The sequence below is a fragment of the Umbelopsis ramanniana genome, assembly GCF_025399195.1.
Source record: "Umbelopsis ramanniana AG unplaced genomic scaffold K450scaffold_23, whole genome shotgun sequence".
NCBI lineage: Eukaryota > Fungi > Mucoromycota > Umbelopsidomycetes > Umbelopsidales > Umbelopsidaceae > Umbelopsis > Umbelopsis ramanniana.
In genome coordinates this window covers 93,118-112,960 of record NW_026252109.1, presented here as the reverse complement: position 1 = coordinate 112,960, position 19,843 = coordinate 93,118, and the positions used below count along the sequence as shown (strand labels likewise).

Genomic DNA, 19,843 nt, shown 5'->3' with positions numbered 1-19,843 from the left:
TTTCAAAAAGAAATAAAAAAGGAATGCCTTCTACCAGAATCGAACTAGTGACCTTCTGCTTACTAGGCAGACGCTCTGCCAACTGAGCCAAGAAGGCATTTGTTGCTTTGTGACGATTGGTGTAAGTAAAGAGCCGTCAACTCCAATTCTTATTTTCTTCTATTGCTTTGAGTCGAGTACATTTATCCTCGGCCGTCACGTGCTTCATCCGTGCCTTTCTCTTCAATGGCGTGTATCTGCCGCCTATAAATATCAATTCAGTAACAATAAAGAACAGGATCCAATTCTCTTCCTTTTTCCCCAACCTCATTTAATCCCCAGTGTTGTCCACCACAGTACTATTCCACGCTTTTACCGTTGTAATAGTATCGAACTCTCGTTATAAACGCATCACTTCAGATTAAAGTAGCTTCATTCATTTCACTCACGGGCCACACGTCTCAGCTTTCGGAGTTTGGAATTAATACTCAGTTACAAAAACTAATTTGCAGGGAAAGTTTTAATAGCACATCGAAACCAGTGGTTCCCCGTTTCCTGTAAAGCACTACTACAATGTACCCATAAGCATAAATTGTTATTTAAAAGAAAAATTCGATTTTTTATGTATTTGCATCCTTAGGTGACTTTATGTTACGTTTAAGTGATATATTGAGCTGACACATCCGTCCATGGGCACCAATATTTTGATACCGTCTGCATGGGGAAGGCAATTGATTCCCACTACACCTTCAAATCATTTAGTGGTGTTGATTCCTTGATCTCGACCTCACCTACCCTACTAGCTCTTAGCTGACCTAAGTCGTTAATGGCTACTGCCAAATGAATTTCATCGCTCGTAGCTACTAGGCGCCAGTAGTAGCCATCATGGTCCCTGCTAGATAGGCTGTCCTCCTTACCGTAGTCGACAGTTCTGCCCACTGTGTCTATGATGTGTTCATTGAACAAGCTGTATTTTTTGACTTGGCTCAGCGGTATGGTACAAAGGGCTAACACCAGTGTCACGAGCGTCGCTATCAATAATGCTGTCCCCTCGTAGCCTGACGCATACTCGTAAACCACTTGCCCTCTTTCACAGCCACTTAGCGTGCATCCTGCTCCAAACCATGTCAACAGACTTTCCAGGAATGGTTCATTTACTAAATCATTGTCGAACGGAGTGGTGTATATGCCCAATTGATGCGAGCCTGTATAAGTCACTTTCGCTGGGTTCTGCACAAACAGTTGCTGTAGAAAGAGTACATCACCAGAGTAAGTTGACATGTCCAAATCTGTTAGAGGAGTGAAGCCTTCCTTCGGGTCGAGTATCTGCTTCACTTCGTTGGAGTAATACATGTTATAGGTTATCTGTAACTTCTTGAATTGAATGAAACTCGCGCCAGATACATCGACGATACTAATGGTATACTCTTCGTTTTCTACACGCCAGTCTATACAAAGCTGTTCCAGATAGCTGCCTTCCATGTAAAGATGGCTAGTTTTGTTCAAATAAGCTGAACACCCCCGTATGAATTTTTCGTCCATTGATACCCCGCTGAGTAAACACTGTTCTTTAGTGACGTTGTGGAAGGGTTGACAGACTGAAACTGCGCTTCTCTTATTCACAATGATGAGCGTTGAGTTTGTTGGGTTATGGGCATACAGACCAGAATCTTTTACGCTCATGTAGGGGTAGACTGTATCAGTGCTCTGCCATAGAGACATTGAAGGGCTGGCCCAAACGTAGGGGACGTATTCCCAAAGAGCATCTGAGCCATCTGAGCCGTCGATGAATTGTAATGAAGTCAGCAGTTCCATATTTGCGGAAGGCAAAGTGGCATTTTCATCTGTGAACAAAGTTGAGAACATTGTTGTATTGCCATTTGCAAACTCTGACGATACATTTTCGGATGCGCTATTGAAGTATAGGGATGATGTAGGATCCACTAGATCAGGAATCAACCCTATGGAATTTCTAGCATATGGCGTAGAATTAAAAGCTGAGCTGTCATTTACGAACGGAACTTTGTCGATCCTGACAACTTGATCTAAAAGGGTGCGGTTGTTGTTAGATAGATACTGTGTCAGTGACTGTAAATTAGTACTGTTCTCCGTGAAGCCTCCGGTCCAGCCACTGATATTGTAAAGAGGACTAATGCTGTTCATGGTAACTTCAGTACTGGCAATGAACTGGACAGGTTCCGAAAATTTGAAGTACAACGTCGATATGAAGCGCAAGCTCAAACCCAGTGTTGTTAATGTGATTACAAAAAGTAAATTTTGGTGAACAGGTTCTTTCTTCACCAAGCGTCTGTAAACCAGAGGAATTTGACTTATGAGAGAAGTAGCCCTATCTAACTTTGAGTAGTAAGCCACGTTGAGGTTGTTGATCATAGTTGCATAATAAGTGAGGCAACTGGTAATGATTAAGCTTATGGCCATTGCCATAACGTCGAATAGAAAACTAACTTGAGTAGTTGAAAGATACATGTTGCCAAAAGATTAGCGCCAAATACTGCATGAAAAAATACTTTGTCGTCTTCGCTACGCCTGTTGCAACTATTTAAGTACGTTTGATTTAGTCACCAAGTTTGGAGATTCATCGATGGTGGTACTGTCGATTTCATAGTCCGTACGCTTAGACCATCGCCTAGTGTTGTGCATTGATCGCATCAATGATGGTGAAATATCTTTGTCACAAGCTATGGTATTCTCGTCGTTCTCCCAGTTCTCTTCAACAACTTTGGGAGCCTCCCCATCCTTTGAGCGTCTGTCCTCGACATATATTTCGGCGATTGGACCGAAGAAAAACCACAACAATCCATAAACACTCAGACACCAAAAGGAAAAAGCCCTGCAAGTGACTATGTTCCAAAAGCGGCCCTACGATACCAGGAAGAATCTAAACAAATCTTTAAGCTATTCGTAGCAACCTCAAGCCGAGAAAAGGCACAACTAGTCTCCCGTAGTCAACTTTGACTTGCGGTCATACTAAGCGTCCATGATTGTATTAATTGATAGAAAGGCATTTATAGACCAGCTAAGAAGCGCAATGTAAAAGCAGTGGTATGGCATGTGCTCTAAATGCTAAGCACAAACAACGGAATGTGCCACGACTTTACAGCCATAATTTTTTCATTGCCTCTTATCTTTCGACAACGCAGTCCTGTGATTAGCCAGCCTACAGGCGAACATTTCAACATATTTATATCAAAGCTCATCATAAAACAGAACGCAGATTGGAGACGTATCAAGACGGCACTTTGCGCCTAGACATGGAAATCAAAAGGAAATATCGTTCAAAACAGTAACAGGCTTGAAGCACAAACTGTATACCGACACCATTGCGACTACTGCGTAGTAAAGCTGCTCAGCCTCGATGATGAACATGAATAGCAAATAATTCATCATTGTGATGGATAAAAAGAGGAGAACCTCAAGTTTGTAGTACCTAGTTACCATCAAGGATTCTTAGGCACCAAATATTTGGGAATTTGTATATTCTACCTATCACAAGGTTTAGGCTCTTCCATCACATAATCTGTGTCTATGTGAATTTTGTAAGCACTATGTTTATTTATATTTTATATTTTAGTAACCCAGTATTTTCAAAAAAGTGTAATTTCAAGCTTCTACCGCCATGGCTGTACCAAAACGTAAACATCCTTTGAATAGATGGCACATCGGAATAAACAATCATTCGCTCAAATAAGGCCGATGAGGCTGGTAAATCTAAGATGATTCACACTTCTTCCATAAATGAATGAAATTATTCTCAGAAGGTACTGCTTGCTACAACCGTCAGAAATTCTGAGCTTCCTTTCTAGCTGCAAGAACTGCGGCATTCAATTTATACACAATTTATAAGGCATCTTTTCAGTGAGTCAAAATATCAAGGCTCTAGTTTATTTTTTTTCTTTGCTTGTCAATCTTTCGACTACTATTAGTTGGCGGAATGAGTACGAGGCTGTGGCTATAGGCTCTAGAGTCAAGCTTTTATTCTTCGTAATATTAATGATAAAATTATTTTATCTAATGTCTCCCATATCTCTTTTGCCACGCTAGCGAGTTCGCCTTTGTGGTCCGGGATGGTTGAACGTTCTTAAATAATTTTTTTCGTGATTTTTATTTTTTTCTGTGGGAAGAGGCCACCACATCCTCGTCCTCATTTCACTAAATAACATTATGTACCGACTGTGTTCTATGCTTACACATAAAGGATCTTTTATTTACTACCAAAGATATACGATCTCACATTAGGTACGTATGAATATACTTTCAAGTACGTAGCGCCAGCTAATATAAGGCACCGCATAAAAAATGTCAAAGGCGCGTGAGCAGTGAAAGCAGCTTTGTGAGATTCAACTGTTGCGGCAGCTCCACGAACAATCATTTCTTTTTCATAGTCATCCAACGCTTGCTGCAAGGTCTTTTCACCATTGTGTGCCTGGACCATGTGGGTGCAAAGTTCTCCTGCATCACGCATGGCATGGTTTCCACCTAAATTGTAAGCTATCAGTATATATTCCTTGAACCGCTTCAGTCAAAGGTAGATTCTTTTTTACCTTCTCCGCGAAACATCGACATTGAATGAGCGGCATCGCCAACTAGAGTAACTCTTCCTTGATTATTCCATGGACGAGGTATCTTTTCAGTCACTTGAACCTCATGTATTGGTTGATCATTATTAATATTTTGCACCAGAGATTTAAAAGGCTCGCAGAAAGATGACCCAATTTTCTTGATTAGGGCAACTTTTTCAGCCTGAGATTCCGGCACGCCATGCTCACCGCTTTCATTTAACCACGAAAATGCAAGGAGCATATCGTACTGATCTTTTTCTATGTTACTGTCGTTAAGAGAAAAAAACATTGCGTATGTGCCTTCACATCCTGTTTCAGGCCCAAATGCTATGCCATGAGTACGAGTGATGGCCTGAAACTCTTTGAACTTTTCGCCGTTAACCGAGATGATAGTTCCCATGATGGCGACAGGAAGCGGTGTTGTCTCTAGATCCTGCCCCCGCAGTTTTTTACAAATACGAGACTTCGATCCGTCCGCGCCGACTAAAACGTCGCCTCTGGTCTCCGTTCCGTCGTCAAAACGGACAACAACACCTTCCTCTGTAACCTCATATTCCTTGGCTCGCTTGTTCCAATGGATATCAATGCCTTTGCCGAGGAATTTTCGAAACCTTTGGCGGTTCATACGGTACCCTTTCGGATTGTCTTTGTTTGGTGTGGGGTTAAGGTTTATGAGGACCTTACCAGTTGTGCCGTCGAGCACCGCGAAACCCATATCCGATGGATCTGCTGGATTAACAGTAGCTTCACCGATGTTTTTGAAGAGTTCAGGGTCCATGCAGCGTTTTATATATGGTATAGCCCAGTGAACCGAGAGTGAGTAACCTTGGCCTCTAGCATCTGAAGATTCATCCCGTTCAAAGATCTCGAATGGGATGCCATTTCTTTTCAACCCTTGGGCGAGAACCAGACCAGATAAACCTCCACCGGCGATGAGAACCTTTTGAATAGGCATGTGTGAATAATATAGAAGTATATACAATAGATAAAGTGCCTGTGTTTGTGGGGATCGCTCTGTATTTAAATACCTTGTCAATACCCGTGAGGATAATTTACCTATTCCCGACTACCGGATTTTTGACTCAAAAAAATTCACCTGGCGGGTAACTCGTCATGCATTTCTTGGCGTTTGCTTGGAAAATCCTCGGCGGTTGCAAATTACGCGAAAATGAAGGCTTCAGCAATGCTGTGCGTGTCTTATAGTATCATGATGCTTAAAATTAAGATAGGAGGGGTAAAGACGGATAAACAGATTTCGGACACTTTTAGAGACTTTTTGTTTTCACTGGATCGAACTGGCCGCCCTTGGCAGATCAACAGATGAAAAAACCGTGTATGCAACATGAATAGAAAACAGACAACTATGGGCTTTATTAATCGCTATCACTATATGGTACACGCGTTGTCAAGTGAATAATAAAAAGAATTGTAGAAGCATGAATACAGTCAGGGGGGATCATGATGCCTTTCACTTTTTCAGCTTAGAAACCATGCGGAGCAGAAACATAGCTGCTATCTTTCATTCGTCGCAGAATGGGCCCAATATCCTCCTGCCGGGATGACTAGATTTGTCGTTCAAACTGGAGGTGTTGCCACTGTCTTTTCGTCGCAAAAATATTTGGATGAGAGAGCTCAAGGTTGCTTTACTATTGCCTCACCATAAAGTGGTATTATATTCCCAGAATTCAGTACTGAGTAAACGATTGGCTGGCTTGGCTTCGTAGGTCAAAGTCCTGACTGAGCATGGATTGTGTGTCTTCAGATTTATAGTCATCGTATGTGAAGCCCATACTCTCTTGGCTCATCAAGCTTCCATGTCCACCGTTAGCGTTTTGAGAAGCCATTTCAGCCATCATGCGCAGACGATCACTTTGAGAGAGGGCAAGGCCGATAGAGGACTGACTGCTATACATGTTTTGGCTGCCCATTACGGAGCTCTGTGATTGACTGAGGCTATGATTGGCAAATGCAGAGGAGTCGCCAGCATTGTTATTTCCATTAATGGCATATTGTCGTGCACTTCTACGGTTGGAAACGCTGGTTTGCGATAAATCCTGGGTGAAAGGTCCACTAGCAGCTGGAATCAATGGAATACTGAATTGAGACGATGGCAAGGAACCCATGTCGGATGGAATATAGCCGATCGGGTCATGCGTCTTTAAAAACTCTGAACCATATCCTTTTTGATTTCTGCGATCTGCAACAAGGTATATATTAGAAACTGGACATTCTTACCGAACAATATGCTCACATTTCTCGTTACACTTACTGTCAGCTGCCAAAGGTGGTCTAGCAAAAGCTTCACGCGCGTCAACCTGGTGGGCGAGTCCTTGGCGGAACTTATCATCCTTACGGTATTGCTTGCGGGGGCGGTTGAACTGAATCATGGAGACCTTAAGATTGTTCAAAGCTCCGTCAACCAGGCAGTCTTTTTCCTTGTAATGGACCAAGAGATGATGCCACAATGGGTGCTACACGAATAAAATATTAATAAAATGATCTCTATACCCATTCTTACGAATTATCTGTTACTGTACCTTGCTTAATACTTTAGGATTTCCAAGGATGACCACTCCGTACTTAGCTCTCGTCAAAGCAACGTTCAAACGGCGAGGATCACTCAAGAAACCAATTCCTTGGTGCTCGTTACTACGAACGCAGCTGAGAATAATATAATCCTTTTCACGACCCTGGAAAGCGTCAACACTAGCCACTTCGATTTCATTGTAAAGATCCTTGCGAAGGGAGCCATTGAACTGCATATACTGTACGATATACGAGCGTTGGCCTTCATATGGAGTGACGATACCAATCTGGGATGGCAGGATGCCAGCTTTCATGAACCGAGTAACAATCTTTTCGCAGTTAGAAGCTTCCGTACGGTTGAGGTAGGATGTTCCCGATGTTGAAATTTCCTCATTGCCAAGGTTAGAATAGAAGAACATGGGGCTTTCTGGGACTGGCCAGGGGAAGTCGACGTTCTTACGCAGACGCTCTTGGGTTGTGACACCGTTTTGGAGAGTGCCTTCGTAAAACATGTTGCTAGGGAATTCTGAGAGACAAGGATGCATACGATATTGCACCTGAAGACGGATTGGCCGGATACCCAAGATGACGAGACGTTCGAAGAGTGATTGGCAAAGTCCAGCACGTGCTGCCTTCTTGTTCATGATGACAGGACCCAACTGTTGATGATCACCGACAAGGACCGCTTGTTTGCATCCGAGTACAAATGGAATCATACATTCGGGTTCGGAAGCTTGAGTTGCTTCATCGATTAGGACAGTTCTGAACTTGAGTTTGGCAACGCGTGGATCGCCAGCTCCAACACAAGTACAGCAAATAACATCAGCGTTCTAAAGAGTGAATAAGAGTTGTCAATAAAAAGTTCGGGTCAAATGATTCCAAAAGCAGCCTTCATGAATGCTAGCACCGTACCTGAAGAATCTCGCGCTCGCATGCTCGCTTCAAAGACTTGTATTTTCTTTCATCAGCAGCACTCAATTCACCTTGCTCATGCTTCAGCTGGATGAGTTTTTGCAATTCGACATTGGTATCGTTATTGTGGACTTGATCATGGAGAGTCAAGAATGAAACAGGAGAGTCCAAGGCCTCTCTTGATTTTGCAGTGACACGCACAACCTTGAGTCCACTAAGATGAATCTTCTCGGTAAGTTGATCGACAGCAACGTTAGATGGGGCACAGACCAGTACTTGGCCCGGGTTCATCTTGGCGAGATGATAAACGATGGAAGCAGAGGTAACTGTTTTACCCGTTCCGGGTGGACCTTGAATGAGACTGAGTGGTTTTTGCAATACTGACTTGACAGCATATACTTGGGAATGATTCAGTTCAGGCAGATTTGGAACAGAGAACCTGTTCGATGCGAAAAAAATGATGAATTAGTATGAGTCTAAGAGAGGTGGGCAAAACGCCAAAAGCTTACCGTTTGGGCATCTGGGTTCGCAACACTTGTGGTTCAACGTCGTGTCCGAGTAGTCTGTGATAAATATAACCGCTAACGCTTGTTTCATCAACTGCGAACGTCTTCATTGCCAATTGCATTCGATCGAAACTAGTGGATTTCCAGACAAAGTCGACTGAAAAGTTGTGAGTGCAGTTGATAGGCGCCTTTTCGCCTCTTCTAAGTTCCAGACAAACTTCATCGCTAACGTCTATATAATACAAGTTAAGTTAGAAGAACGGTTCCCTCAGTCATACCAGACTATGCAATATAGACTTACTGTTTGGTATTTTGATGACATGGCCATCGCATTCCCAAGCCTCATGAAGTTCTCCTCTGTATCTCAGTCGAAGTTCATCTCCAACAGCTAATTTGACTTCACCCATCTCCAGTTTTGGGAAGTAGAACCAAGCTATTCTCTTTTGATTCAAGCCGACATCCCAACGTACGACAATGTCATCACAGGTCTATAGGAAAAATAGATGTTTTAGAATTCACACATTACCTTTTTGTTTGCATTAACATGATCTGTATACTTGCCTGTGCCTCCTTGAGTTTTTTATCGTAATCAGCCTCCATCTTGACCAGAGGTCCAAAAATATTTTGGTATTGGTAAGCATCTTCATATCTGCAAAGGTCAAGGATAATATATATTAGAGATAATACCGAATGATAGATGAGGTGCAGCCGATATATACCTTAGTAGAACAGGGTGTGGCTCGTCGTCTACACCAGGCTTTTCCAAGTCTTCCAGCGACGCCTCGGCATTATCCTTCCAAAGCTCTTCCAATTTGTTGATTTGAACCGAAGTGATCTGACGTGCACGCAATTGTTCTTGTTCTGATGGAACCTTTACGAGCCATGTAAGAAAACTTCTATCATCAATCAGAGGCATCCATTGAGAAGTATCCCAGTTCATATCCTTGGACGAGGGTACGGCGGCACATGGTTGTCTACATACAAATCAATTAGTAATTTTCAGTCATACGCAAGATCAGCGAAAATAAAAAGCTCTATAATTACCTGCACAACAAAACTACAACAGTATCGCTCTTGGCAGGAATGAAACCAAGAAGGAATACATTGCGGCAGCCGCAGTTATAGCATTCCAATGCAGTCTCACCAAGTGGCGACTCTGGATGAAGCATAACTTCCTTGTGCTTCGCTTTTACAAGATGGTTGACAATGTGTGAGCCAGAGGTATTTCCACGCGAGTTGCAAAACCACTTGCTACAGGTAATGCACTTGACAACGGAGGAGGCAGAGTGAATACCGCAGTATCTACAAGCGTGCGCTGGCAGGTCCATGTCCAAACCATGACTACCATTGTCACCAAATACATCCAGATCGTCAGTGTCTTCAAATTGGAATTCTGAGGTCTGCTGGTCGTCAAGCTGCGTCAAGGTGGTGGTAGCTTGCGAGTTTAAGGACATCGATGCTAAAGACAATTCTGACTCATGTTCCTGTAGAGTGCTTTTCTGTTGACTAAGGTCATTGTAATCGTACTGAGAGGATTGCGTATCTCCCGAGTACTCTAGAAACGAGAACTCGTCTTGCGTCGCATTACCAAAATGATGATCCATTTTGTGAATGAAAAGGCAAAAAGCTGACAATTAACAAGATTTTGTGTCTGTTATGGCCATGGCAAAGCAAACTTAGTGACTGCTAAACTACCAAACCGCTTTCACCTCTCAATTCCGTCCCGACTTTCAAGAGGCATTTTTGTCGTGCCTGTCAACGTCCTGCAATAGTCAATGTTTACCGCTACGCGTTCGAGGAATCGGACCGTATCGCATGAACAGCAAGAAGAGCTTCCACCTCGCAATCCCTATGATTTTACTTCCATACCCGAGACATCTCGTTTTATTGGGACGCCGTCCAGCGATGTCTTTACAGCTCATGTTGAATGGTCTAAATCTTGCTTTCAATCCGTCGCCGGCTTAGAAAAACTACCAGAACAAGCAAAGAACCTATGCAGTGCGAGCAGTAAGTTTCCTTTCTTCCGCATTTCAAACCACATCTTCACGGCAACTGTATCAGCTAACGATCGTTTAGTTTCGCAAGGTGCTGTTCCAACCGCAAGCTTCGATCCCAAAGCTCAATTGGCGGCAATAGCAGATTCGATGCAAATCATGGTGTGGAAGTTAGGACAGGTAGTGTTTAGATCAATGGTGGTAAGCACTATATGAAATTGACTGACCCATTGCTGTATAGGGAGCTGCTCCTAGCTACCTATACAAGTTTGATCTTCCCTTTCGATGCTCAACCCCACCGCGTATACATCTATTTGCGCTCAAAGGAACATCAAGAATAGAAGGATACTCTTTATTCTCATGTTCAGCCGATGGAAATTTGGCATTGTGGCACTCCTTGTCATATCACCAAGGCGACAGCATTCAGCAACAAGTACCTTTAAAGCTTGGGGAGACAATCACAGCTGTTAGCGATTTTCACGAGGGTCGATTTGTGCTAGGAACATCCACAGGCGAGATTTACATCACCGAAATACAGTACGATGGATCTTTTTCTGTTGCATCTCTCCGAAAACGCAACAGCATGCTACAACGAGTTGGCTCATGGCTGACCGGCGGCAATGCGTTGCCACTTCGTGGCATGTTGGGTGCAGGCAACACACCTCTTATTCGAGGAAGAAATGAAGAAATATTAAAAGTACATATGGATCCACGGCCGAACAGGCTTCATCAGAGGTGAATATTGCATGGCCCTAGAAATCTCTGCCTTCAGCACAATGACGTACTAATGTCGATTCTCTATTTTTCAGTGAGGCTATTGTGTTATCGGGTCAATCCGTTCTTAGATGCCAAATCGAATCGTCAAATCGAAGCAAGGTTGGTAAAATTGCGGTTCAATACGGTACTCAATGGCATGTTGCTGATTGTTTGTAACAGATCGTGAACAGCATACAGATTTACGATAAAATCTTGGAGCAACTCAAATTGAAAATTGGTGTAAATATCAATGAGTTTGGAATGCTAGATTTTGCAATTGAAAGGTAAGTGATTGAGGCTGATTCGGATCTCAAAAGTATAGTCAGACATGGCTGATAGGTCGTGATTTTTCAGATCCGGGAAGTTGGTTATATTGGTAGCCTTTAAAGAGAAGAATGTACACGGTTATGCACTTGTTATTACTTCCAATGTTACAAATGACAGTGAAGCGGATGGTGACATATTGATGGACGATCCATTCGGTGGCCCACGAATAGAGGATATTGTGAAATTGGAATATACCGATGTACGTATACATACAATATTTGGGCCCTTAATTTGGTTCAATAACCAATGTTTTGTTCCTTCAGGATGGACTTGAAAACCCACGACCATCTCTATTACTGCCGAATGGGGGACCAATCGCTATTGTGCATGTGGGAAGTTCCATCATCTATAGACATATGTACGCTAGTCTGGTAGCGGAAGAGCGAATTGGATTGAAAAACCCCAATGACAATGTTCTCTTGCTCTGGAGAAATGCCAAGGAAAATGCGTGGAGTAGAGATGATGAACCTACAGCTCGTGTTCAACTACTTACCTCCCAAGCTGGGCTGTTGGAGTTAACTGTAGATATCAACAATTTAAGCGAACTTCTTACTCCGGAAAGGTATTTGTCTGTTAGAACTACTGTGTGCCATAGCTTTTTGCTCATTTTTTTTTTTATATCCAGTCCCAACGCAGAGTCGGACAGCTATAATGTAAGTGCTTCACTTGCGGCGCCTTTATCTTCGTAGGACAACTTGTAACAATTTCATCTTGTGTAGGCTTTAATGAAAGTCTTGACCAAATCACATTTAGAGCAAGTGGTCTTTTACGAATCCAAGCCTAATGTAAGTTCAATTACCATGATATAAAGTTTGTGTATATTCAGAAAGATCTCATTAAAATGTCTAATATCAATCATCATGCTTAACAGAACCCTTTGACATTTCCGCTGCAAACAACTTCCATTGCCTATGGAACGATTCTTGCTCAATCCGCTGTTGAATTGAGTAAAGAAATAGTGTCGGGAGGTAATGTGTGACTGTGGTGATACATTTGGGGAAAAATGCACTCAAGACGTTAACTTTTGATGTATCTGCAGAGTCTACCTACTTAGTACCAAGGCTTGATCTCCAAGAGCATCTGCTGACGCGAGTTTCGGCGTTGAAGTCGTTACTTGAATGCATTTATAGAAATGGGTTGACCTCACAAGTATGCTTTAAATTTCATTGTTTTCATGTCGATGAGCGGGTATTAACTCTTATGGATTATAGGCAGGTGTAAATATACCACCCACGCTATGCACCAATTATGAGACCATGAAAGCTGCATCTGCACTTTGGTCTTTGATTACCAACTATCCGTAAGTTAGAGTCATGCAAAAGAGCTTGCTTACCATTTTAACTAATCGTATTTTATCAAAGTGACAATGCCGAAGTTGCTTTTAAGGTTGCGTCTGCTGCAATTCCCGCACAGCGCAATTTGGAAACCGGGGCTAGTGACGAGGCAAAATTACGAACCTATCTTAAAACCAAAGCAAATACCATCCCTCAGCTAATCGTTCATATTGGAAACATGGTATCTGCTACAACTCATCCTCTAGCAACGGACATTGGAAGAGTCGCGCTACAACAAGCATCTAATTCAATAGTATTGGTAAGGCTCATTTTGACATCACATCAACATTGTACATTATATCGTTGCCGGACTGACAATGGTGCTCAACTTTATATGTTTTAGACGGTTCTAAAGACGGTTCACGAAGCACGATTAGAACTGGAAAATATGTACCTTGGAGAAGATTTGGCAAGGACTGAATTATGGACATGTAAGGAGTAATGTTTTCACTGCTGTGAAGCTCTATTAAAGCTAATGTGGTATATCGTTTCTTCAGCCAATGCTGACATAGTTCATGCACTCAAGTCTATCTTTTTTGCCTCAATACCTCTAATTCAACCGGCTTCGAAAACTACAAGCAACGCAATGGAGTACGAAGAAGAACGGCAGCTTAGCCCGCAAAGACAACTCTCTTCCATCCTTAGCAAACAGGCAATTGAACTCGCTGACCTTTTGTTGAGAGCAACACAGCGACAGCACAATGCCAGACAAAGGTAATGATGAAAAAGAAACTTGTTCTTCCCACTGCTCGAATATGTTACTAAGCAGAATGTGCCTAATAGACATGAGCGAAAGGTTAGAAAAGACAGAGATGCATCCGTTCTGAAAGAATTACAGTCTTCTGTTATCGCCGCTTTGAATCAGATTGGCCAGCCGGAAATTGCCATACAATTTGCAGAGGAATATCTAGTTTTTGACAAGCTCATCCAGGTTTTGAACCCTACAGAGAGTGGAAGCGCCCAATCACAAGCTGACTATTTTTCTGAGAAATATGGCGATAGCTTTGTCAGACTACTCTTTGACTGGTTTATCACATCAGGTATATTGTTTGTGCCCAGGCATGGGGTACTGTTTTGTTGGGGGCAATTACTGATAACCTATCAATAGGACACGAAGCCGAGCTACTGCAACTTAGTGATCAATACAACGATCAGCTCAGCAAATACCTTGAAGAGACGCATCATCTGAAACTAGCATGGTTGCATGATGTTCGGTTAAAAAAATATGATAAGGCGTTTCAAACTTTAGAGCGGATAGCTGAGAATGAGCCGGTTCTTACTAAGAAGAAGGTAACTGCTAAACCGATTGCTAATTCAAAGCTTATCCAACCTATTTTCTAATCTATGGTCACCAATAGAATCTGCTCAGCACTGCTAAGCTGGTATTTATGGCGAACTCTGAGCAGGTGACTCCAAGCAGTCTTGAAGTCTACAGTAAGCTGTTTAGACGGGTTTTGATCCAGTTTGAGTTCACTGCATTCTAAACTCCGACATTGACTGTGTTATAGAAGCAGGACCTGTTCAAAATATCGACCGAGCACTCAAAATCATTAGTGTCCAGGAAGAACTGTTGCAGGAATTCAACGGTCTAATGGAAGGGCAAAGTCACAATTCAAGTCAAGAAAAGGCATCCGCTATCACAGATATCCTCTGTACCAAATTAACTGATAATGAATGGACGAACCTCAAGATGGTAGAGTGTTTATGTTTGGCATGGTGTATGATTTTATTATACATTGTTGGCTGATACCAGAACTGACTTTTAATAGATTTTTAAGTACTTGACGGGATTGATTTTGGACGGAAAGATGCTTACTGAGGAAGGGCTGGTAGACATACTGACTCTAAGAGATAATCGACCATCGCAAAGCCATAATTATGTGACAGCGCTGAAGTTGTACTCCAATGCCAAGGTGAGAGATGATGACGATGTAGCTACGATATGTACGGAGTTACTGAATAATTTTAGCAGTCTGTACTACCAGCTGAGAGAAGTTTGGCCATGCTGAATACTATTTGGAGACGAATCTACACGAACGACAGGTAAAATCGCCCACGGTTTCTTCAACTTCTGTTTACTTCCATGGTTTAACTTTTTTCACTTTTTAGATGGGATGATATTAATGCCTACCGTCAAACGTGCACGGATAAACAACTCGCCGTTCAATTGAGACAAACTACGGCATTTCGAGTATTCAATCGGTGCCGGGATCAGAGTAAGTCATATGACAGCAACAATGCAGCATAGCATTACTAGTTTTGTTTACTGAAATGGCCACCACTTTGTCCAGATATCCAAGATGTATTGCGGCCAAGGCAAATCCAACTTGGACCAGTTAAATGGGATATCAAGATTCGATTCCCTTCCATCATTACAGCTTCTAACATTGAAAACGTAGCGGGAGACTTACGAAGTGAACAGTTTGAGCTCGCGGTGTTCATAGAGAAATGTCGACTGGAAGACTTCGTCACTGAAATTTTGTTACAAGTCAAGTGATCTACTATTAAAAGTCCGATTACATCATGTGACAGCTCGTCTTTTTTCGATTTCTTCTTTTTTTACCGTGTGGGCAGAGAAAAGTGCTGTGTGTGTGTTATCAAACTAGTAGTTTCCCGCCTGGCTTGGTTCATTACCCACCTGCTGCTTCTCCTCAGCATTCGTCTTTCAGATTCATCTCGTACGAAACAAAATGGACTATGACTTTCAGAATCAGTCCTTCCGACAGACGCAGAGCGCAGGAAGCAGTCCTATAGTCTCGTCTACAGCTCAACGAACTCAGGACTCAATGTACATAGATCTCTCAGATTCATCTTCAGCAGACCCGTTTTTATTCTCGCAAGAGCACCGATATCCTGTCCCACAACCTCAACCCGTATCAGAATCCCCTCACTCTGAGAAAAGACGACGAATACTAACCACTGATAATTTGCACCGGCACCAACAACCTGTACAAACCTATGTCGCCCATGAACAGTTTTGGCCGCAGTTACCAATGTCTTCAGGAACACCTGTTCAGAAAGATGAGACGCCAAATCAACTGAACACTACGCCGTCTTTTGAACACCTCTCCATTCATTCTCCTCATAATGCGACTAATCTAGTGCGATCGTTATCATCTAGCGGTGTACCTTTTCGAAATCCCTATACACCACTACCGACGGATAGAAATGTAGCTGTGTCTCCTATGGATTATAGCAGATTGATGTTGGCACGACAGCAGCATCAAGCCGTATACAACCAAATCAATCGTCAAGGTCCAGTCGCCATGCTGAGTTCACCAGCAGCCATACCAACCGTGGTGACGACCACATCTTCTTCACACACTAGTACAGACGACGACGATGTGATTCTGGATGAAGAAATGACCAATAAGAACATTTGTCTAGGCATGGTCAAAACCGATATTGTTGCTATCAAATCTATTGAACTTGTCAAAGATGAAGGTTACGAAGCTATTCAAGTTTTGAATGAAGGTCGACGCGATAGAACTGGAAACTACTCCTTTGTGGTATCGTCAAGATCTCCTCCCAAAAAGTTCTTTGGATGGCTTCCCTTTGAAGATACCAAATTTCTTGGCCCTATGGCCGATGCTGGCATGATATGGTGGGATGCAGTAATTCCTCGAAACAAATCAAATCAACATCGCACACCAGTGTATATCATTCTGTACTGTCAACCAGCCAATGTCAAGCTCATTAGTGCCAACCTCTATCAACAAAACGTCTACTTAGAAGAACCTCCTTTTTTTAATCCTTCCACTCGATACAATAACCCCAACCCCGTGCCGACCAATACATCCAGCAGTCGCTCCAAATATTCTTACGGTGCTAGTGCTTACGATTCTGCTAATCATGGCGCGGTCGATCAAACAAAACAAGATATATCAGAGCTTTTGGATAGTATTCCAAGTTCCTTCGGTCGCAAACGAGCTGTTTCTCAGTTATCTCAATCATATAGAGACGATAATGGCACCATTACCATTTTAGAGGATAATGAGATGCCAGATGTTGGAGATATTGAAGATGATGATGAAGAGCTAGATGACAGTAAACGACACATCGAAGGATTGAAGATTGCATTGATGAAGCATCAAGTTCACGGAGTTAACTGGATGATTGATCGTGAAGCCAACAAGAGCAGTAACGGTGGAATTCTGGCTGATGTATGTAAACATTATTTGAAGTGTGCTATCGTATTGTCTTGCTGTTGACTAATTCTCATTTTCATTCTTTCTTTAATTTCTTCACTGTGCAGGATGTATGTATACATTACTACTGTTGCTTGACTAATCTGAAACCTGTTCTTACCTTTCTTATCGTATTTTACAGATGGGCTTAGGAAAAACCATTCAAACCATTGGATTAATTCTTTCGACTATGAATGCTGATAATCAACAGGATACTGCGCAATGTGTACCTCAAGAGCAAGGCTCAGTACGAACAAACGACACAGCTCCCAAAAAATTGACTTTGATCGTCACACCACTTGCGCTTATCCAGCAATGGGCATCCGAGATCCAATCCAAGACAGAAGATGGTAAACTAAGGGTTTTGATCCACCACGGTCAATCCAGAACGAAAGGTAAATTCAATAAACTAAGTTCACGGTTCAAAGATAGCATGTCATACTAATTCACTATCATAACCTGTGCAGACCCAAAGCATTTTTTGCAATATGATATTGTCATCACTACTTACCAGGTGGTAGCGTCTGATTTTCCGGCCATTGAGAAAGGACGAAAGAAAAAATCCGCAGCTATTGACACGGACAACGATACGCAGTCGGAACCTAGTTTTCAGAATACGAAGAAACGGCGGAATGACTTGGACGATTTCGATGACGACCCAACGAGTGCGGTGTCCTCACCAGGACAAAGCGCATTCGAAGCAAGCATTCTTCCCGTTGAGTATGATTCAGGCTTACAAAGTACCAGCGGATATGGGCCGCTTTTTCAAACAAAGTGGTATAGAGTTGTATTAGGTATGTATGACATGTATAAACATCATTTATAACAAAAAGAATATTCCCCCTTACCCTCTTTTCTATCCAAGACGAAGCACAGCAAATCAAAAACAGAAACACCCGTTCATCCTTATCATGTACCAGCCTTGTAGCATCCAAACGATGGTGTTTGACGGGAACACCACTTCAGAACAATGTCGAAGAACTCTACAGCTTGCTACGATTTTTACAAATACAACCCTTAGCTAATTATTCTAATTTTAAAAAGACGATATCGGCGCAAATTCAAGCGGGACACAGCAAGACTGCCATGGCAAGGTTAAAAGCTGTACTGATGGCTATCATGCTACGTCGTACGAAGAGTGTTTTGAAGGAAGAGCAGATGAATTCGAAAGAAGAGGCCACTCCATCTGCGAATCCATCTCGAGCAACCACTCCTGGAGCTACAGGTTCCGAAGCGATGTCTCCAGCTGCTTCTGTGGAATCCGGTCAGTCAAATGGCAAAGATTCTGACGGTCCTCTGTCGACCAAGCTTACACTCAAACTACCTGATCGAGAAAAGAAGGATGTGTTTTTGGATTTTTCACCAAAGGAACGAGAGCTATACGAGATGCTGACCCTGAAAACCAAATCCACTGTGGAAAAGATTTTCAAGTCTGGCAAAGACGAGAAAAATTATCTAAACATGCTATGTATGCTGTTGAGGTTGCGACAAGGTAAGCTTATGCGGCACCTATTGAAAAGATGGCCAAGCTGAACCACAGAGTCTGAGACTAAATTGTTGCACCTACTTTACAGCCTGTAATCACCCACAGCTAGTCCTCAAGTCTATGGGAGCTGATGCTGATGCGTTAGAACTGGAAACAACCAGCTTAAAGTCTATCAACAATAGTCGTCGAGAAGCGAAGGAAGCAGGAGAAGCGTTGGCGAAACGAGCTTTGATGGCTAAAATGGCTGTCGATCTTGGTTGGGGTGGAGTTGCAGAACCAGGCATGTCTGTCTTTGACAAGAATCTACCAGGCAAGCGATTTTGTGAGCTATGCAGTCGAACGCTATTCAATTCCAACTCGGATGCGACGTCGCCTTTCTGTTGGGAGTGCGCTGAACAAGTTACGAAGGCTGCTATCCCACCACCTGTATCGGAAGATCCACCGGAAATCGGCAAAGACGTGTCGCAACGCTTTGTTACCAGTGCCAAAATCACCAAATTGATGGAAATCTTGGATGAGACCAGAATCACAGCGCCAACGGAAAAAACCATCATTTTCTCACAGTTCACTGCCATGTTGGATCTTATCGAGGAACCGTTGAAGAAATGTGGATTCAAGTACTGCCGATACGATGGCTCAATGCCTAATCCGCTGCGAGAGAAGAGTCTTAAAGCTTTAAAGCATGATCCAGAGACGACAGTTATGCTCATATCGCTCAAATGTGGATCACTAGGGTAAGTGCATACAGACTATTTTTGAGAGAGAAACCTTTCCTTGTCTAATGTTACTTTTTTTTTCTTATTATGAAAGATTAAATCTTACTGCCGCTAACAGAGTTATTTTGACCGACGTGTGGTGGAACCCGGCGCTGGAAGGTAATGCACACCGCACACTTGACTATCACCTTTTACTTTTGTTAACTCTATTCTATCTCACAGAACAAGCTATCGATCGAGTTCATCGTATAGGGCAAACCTCTCCCGTGCACGTGGTTCGTCTACTTGTGAATCATACCATAGAACAGAAGGTGGTTGCACTTCAGCAGAAAAAAGCTCGCATCATCCATGGAGCACTTGGTGATGGAGCGATACAAAGTACCAAACTCACAACCCAAGAAATTCGGAAACTTTTCGATTTGTAAACATTTGGTGTTGAACGGTCTACTATTTTATGTAATTACTTGTTTAATTTTCTTCAAAATACCATCTATCTTTAATACCTTTCTGTACATCACAAAACGAATTCCGTCTTATATC

The 19,843-nt window shown here is 42.5% G+C and overlaps 4 protein-coding genes and 1 non-coding gene across 5 annotated transcripts; 2 read left to right on the top strand and 3 right to left on the bottom strand.

Annotated features, from left to right (window-relative positions):
- Window positions 1–24: 24 nt before the first annotated feature.
- K450DRAFT_t47 lies at window positions 25–97 on the bottom strand. Its single transcript has one exon. It is a non-coding gene; the product is annotated as a tRNA-Thr (tRNA).
- Window positions 98–619: 522 nt separating this feature from the next.
- Window positions 620–1,329, bottom strand: K450DRAFT_238435 (uncharacterized protein). Its single transcript, XM_051588593.1, has one exon. The coding sequence runs from the start codon at window positions 1,258–1,260 to the stop codon at window positions 721–723; it is 540 nt and encodes a 179-aa protein (XP_051445159.1). The 5' UTR covers window positions 1,261–1,329; the 3' UTR covers window positions 620–720.
- Window positions 1,330–4,125: 2,796 nt separating this feature from the next.
- On the bottom strand, window positions 4,126–5,532 carry K450DRAFT_238433 (uncharacterized protein). The gene is made up of 2 exons (XM_051588592.1): window positions 4,542–5,532; window positions 4,126–4,476 (listed from the first exon to the last, which is right to left on the bottom strand). Exons 1-2 carry the CDS (start codon window positions 5,512–5,514, stop codon window positions 4,202–4,204), a joined length of 1,248 nt encoding a protein of 415 aa, XP_051445158.1. The 5' UTR covers window positions 5,515–5,532; the 3' UTR covers window positions 4,126–4,201.
- A 4,699-nt stretch (window positions 5,533–10,231) lies between these two features.
- On the top strand, window positions 10,232–15,447 carry K450DRAFT_238419 (uncharacterized protein). The gene is made up of 23 exons (XM_051588591.1): window positions 10,232–10,510; window positions 10,580–10,680; window positions 10,743–11,232; window positions 11,307–11,373; window positions 11,434–11,537; window positions 11,608–11,779; window positions 11,844–12,142; window positions 12,206–12,233; window positions 12,300–12,365; window positions 12,452–12,548; window positions 12,620–12,729; window positions 12,792–12,880; window positions 12,942–13,173; window positions 13,258–13,345; window positions 13,412–13,628; window positions 13,698–13,954; window positions 14,023–14,204; window positions 14,273–14,348; window positions 14,423–14,607; window positions 14,684–14,827; window positions 14,887–14,957; window positions 15,024–15,130; window positions 15,206–15,447. Exons 1-23 carry the CDS (start codon window positions 10,497–10,499, stop codon window positions 15,409–15,411), a joined length of 3,402 nt encoding a protein of 1,133 aa, XP_051445157.1. The 5' UTR covers window positions 10,232–10,496; the 3' UTR covers window positions 15,412–15,447.
- A 40-nt stretch (window positions 15,448–15,487) lies between these two features.
- On the top strand, window positions 15,488–19,823 carry K450DRAFT_209138 (uncharacterized protein). The gene is made up of 7 exons (XM_051584772.1): window positions 15,488–17,077; window positions 17,244–17,496; window positions 17,569–17,895; window positions 17,967–18,593; window positions 18,676–19,321; window positions 19,398–19,462; window positions 19,526–19,823. The coding sequence occupies exons 1-7, from the start codon at window positions 15,605–15,607 to the stop codon at window positions 19,726–19,728; spliced, it is 3,594 nt and encodes a 1,197-aa protein (XP_051445156.1). The 5' UTR covers window positions 15,488–15,604; the 3' UTR covers window positions 19,729–19,823.
- The last annotated feature ends 20 nt before the right edge of the window (window positions 19,824–19,843 follow it).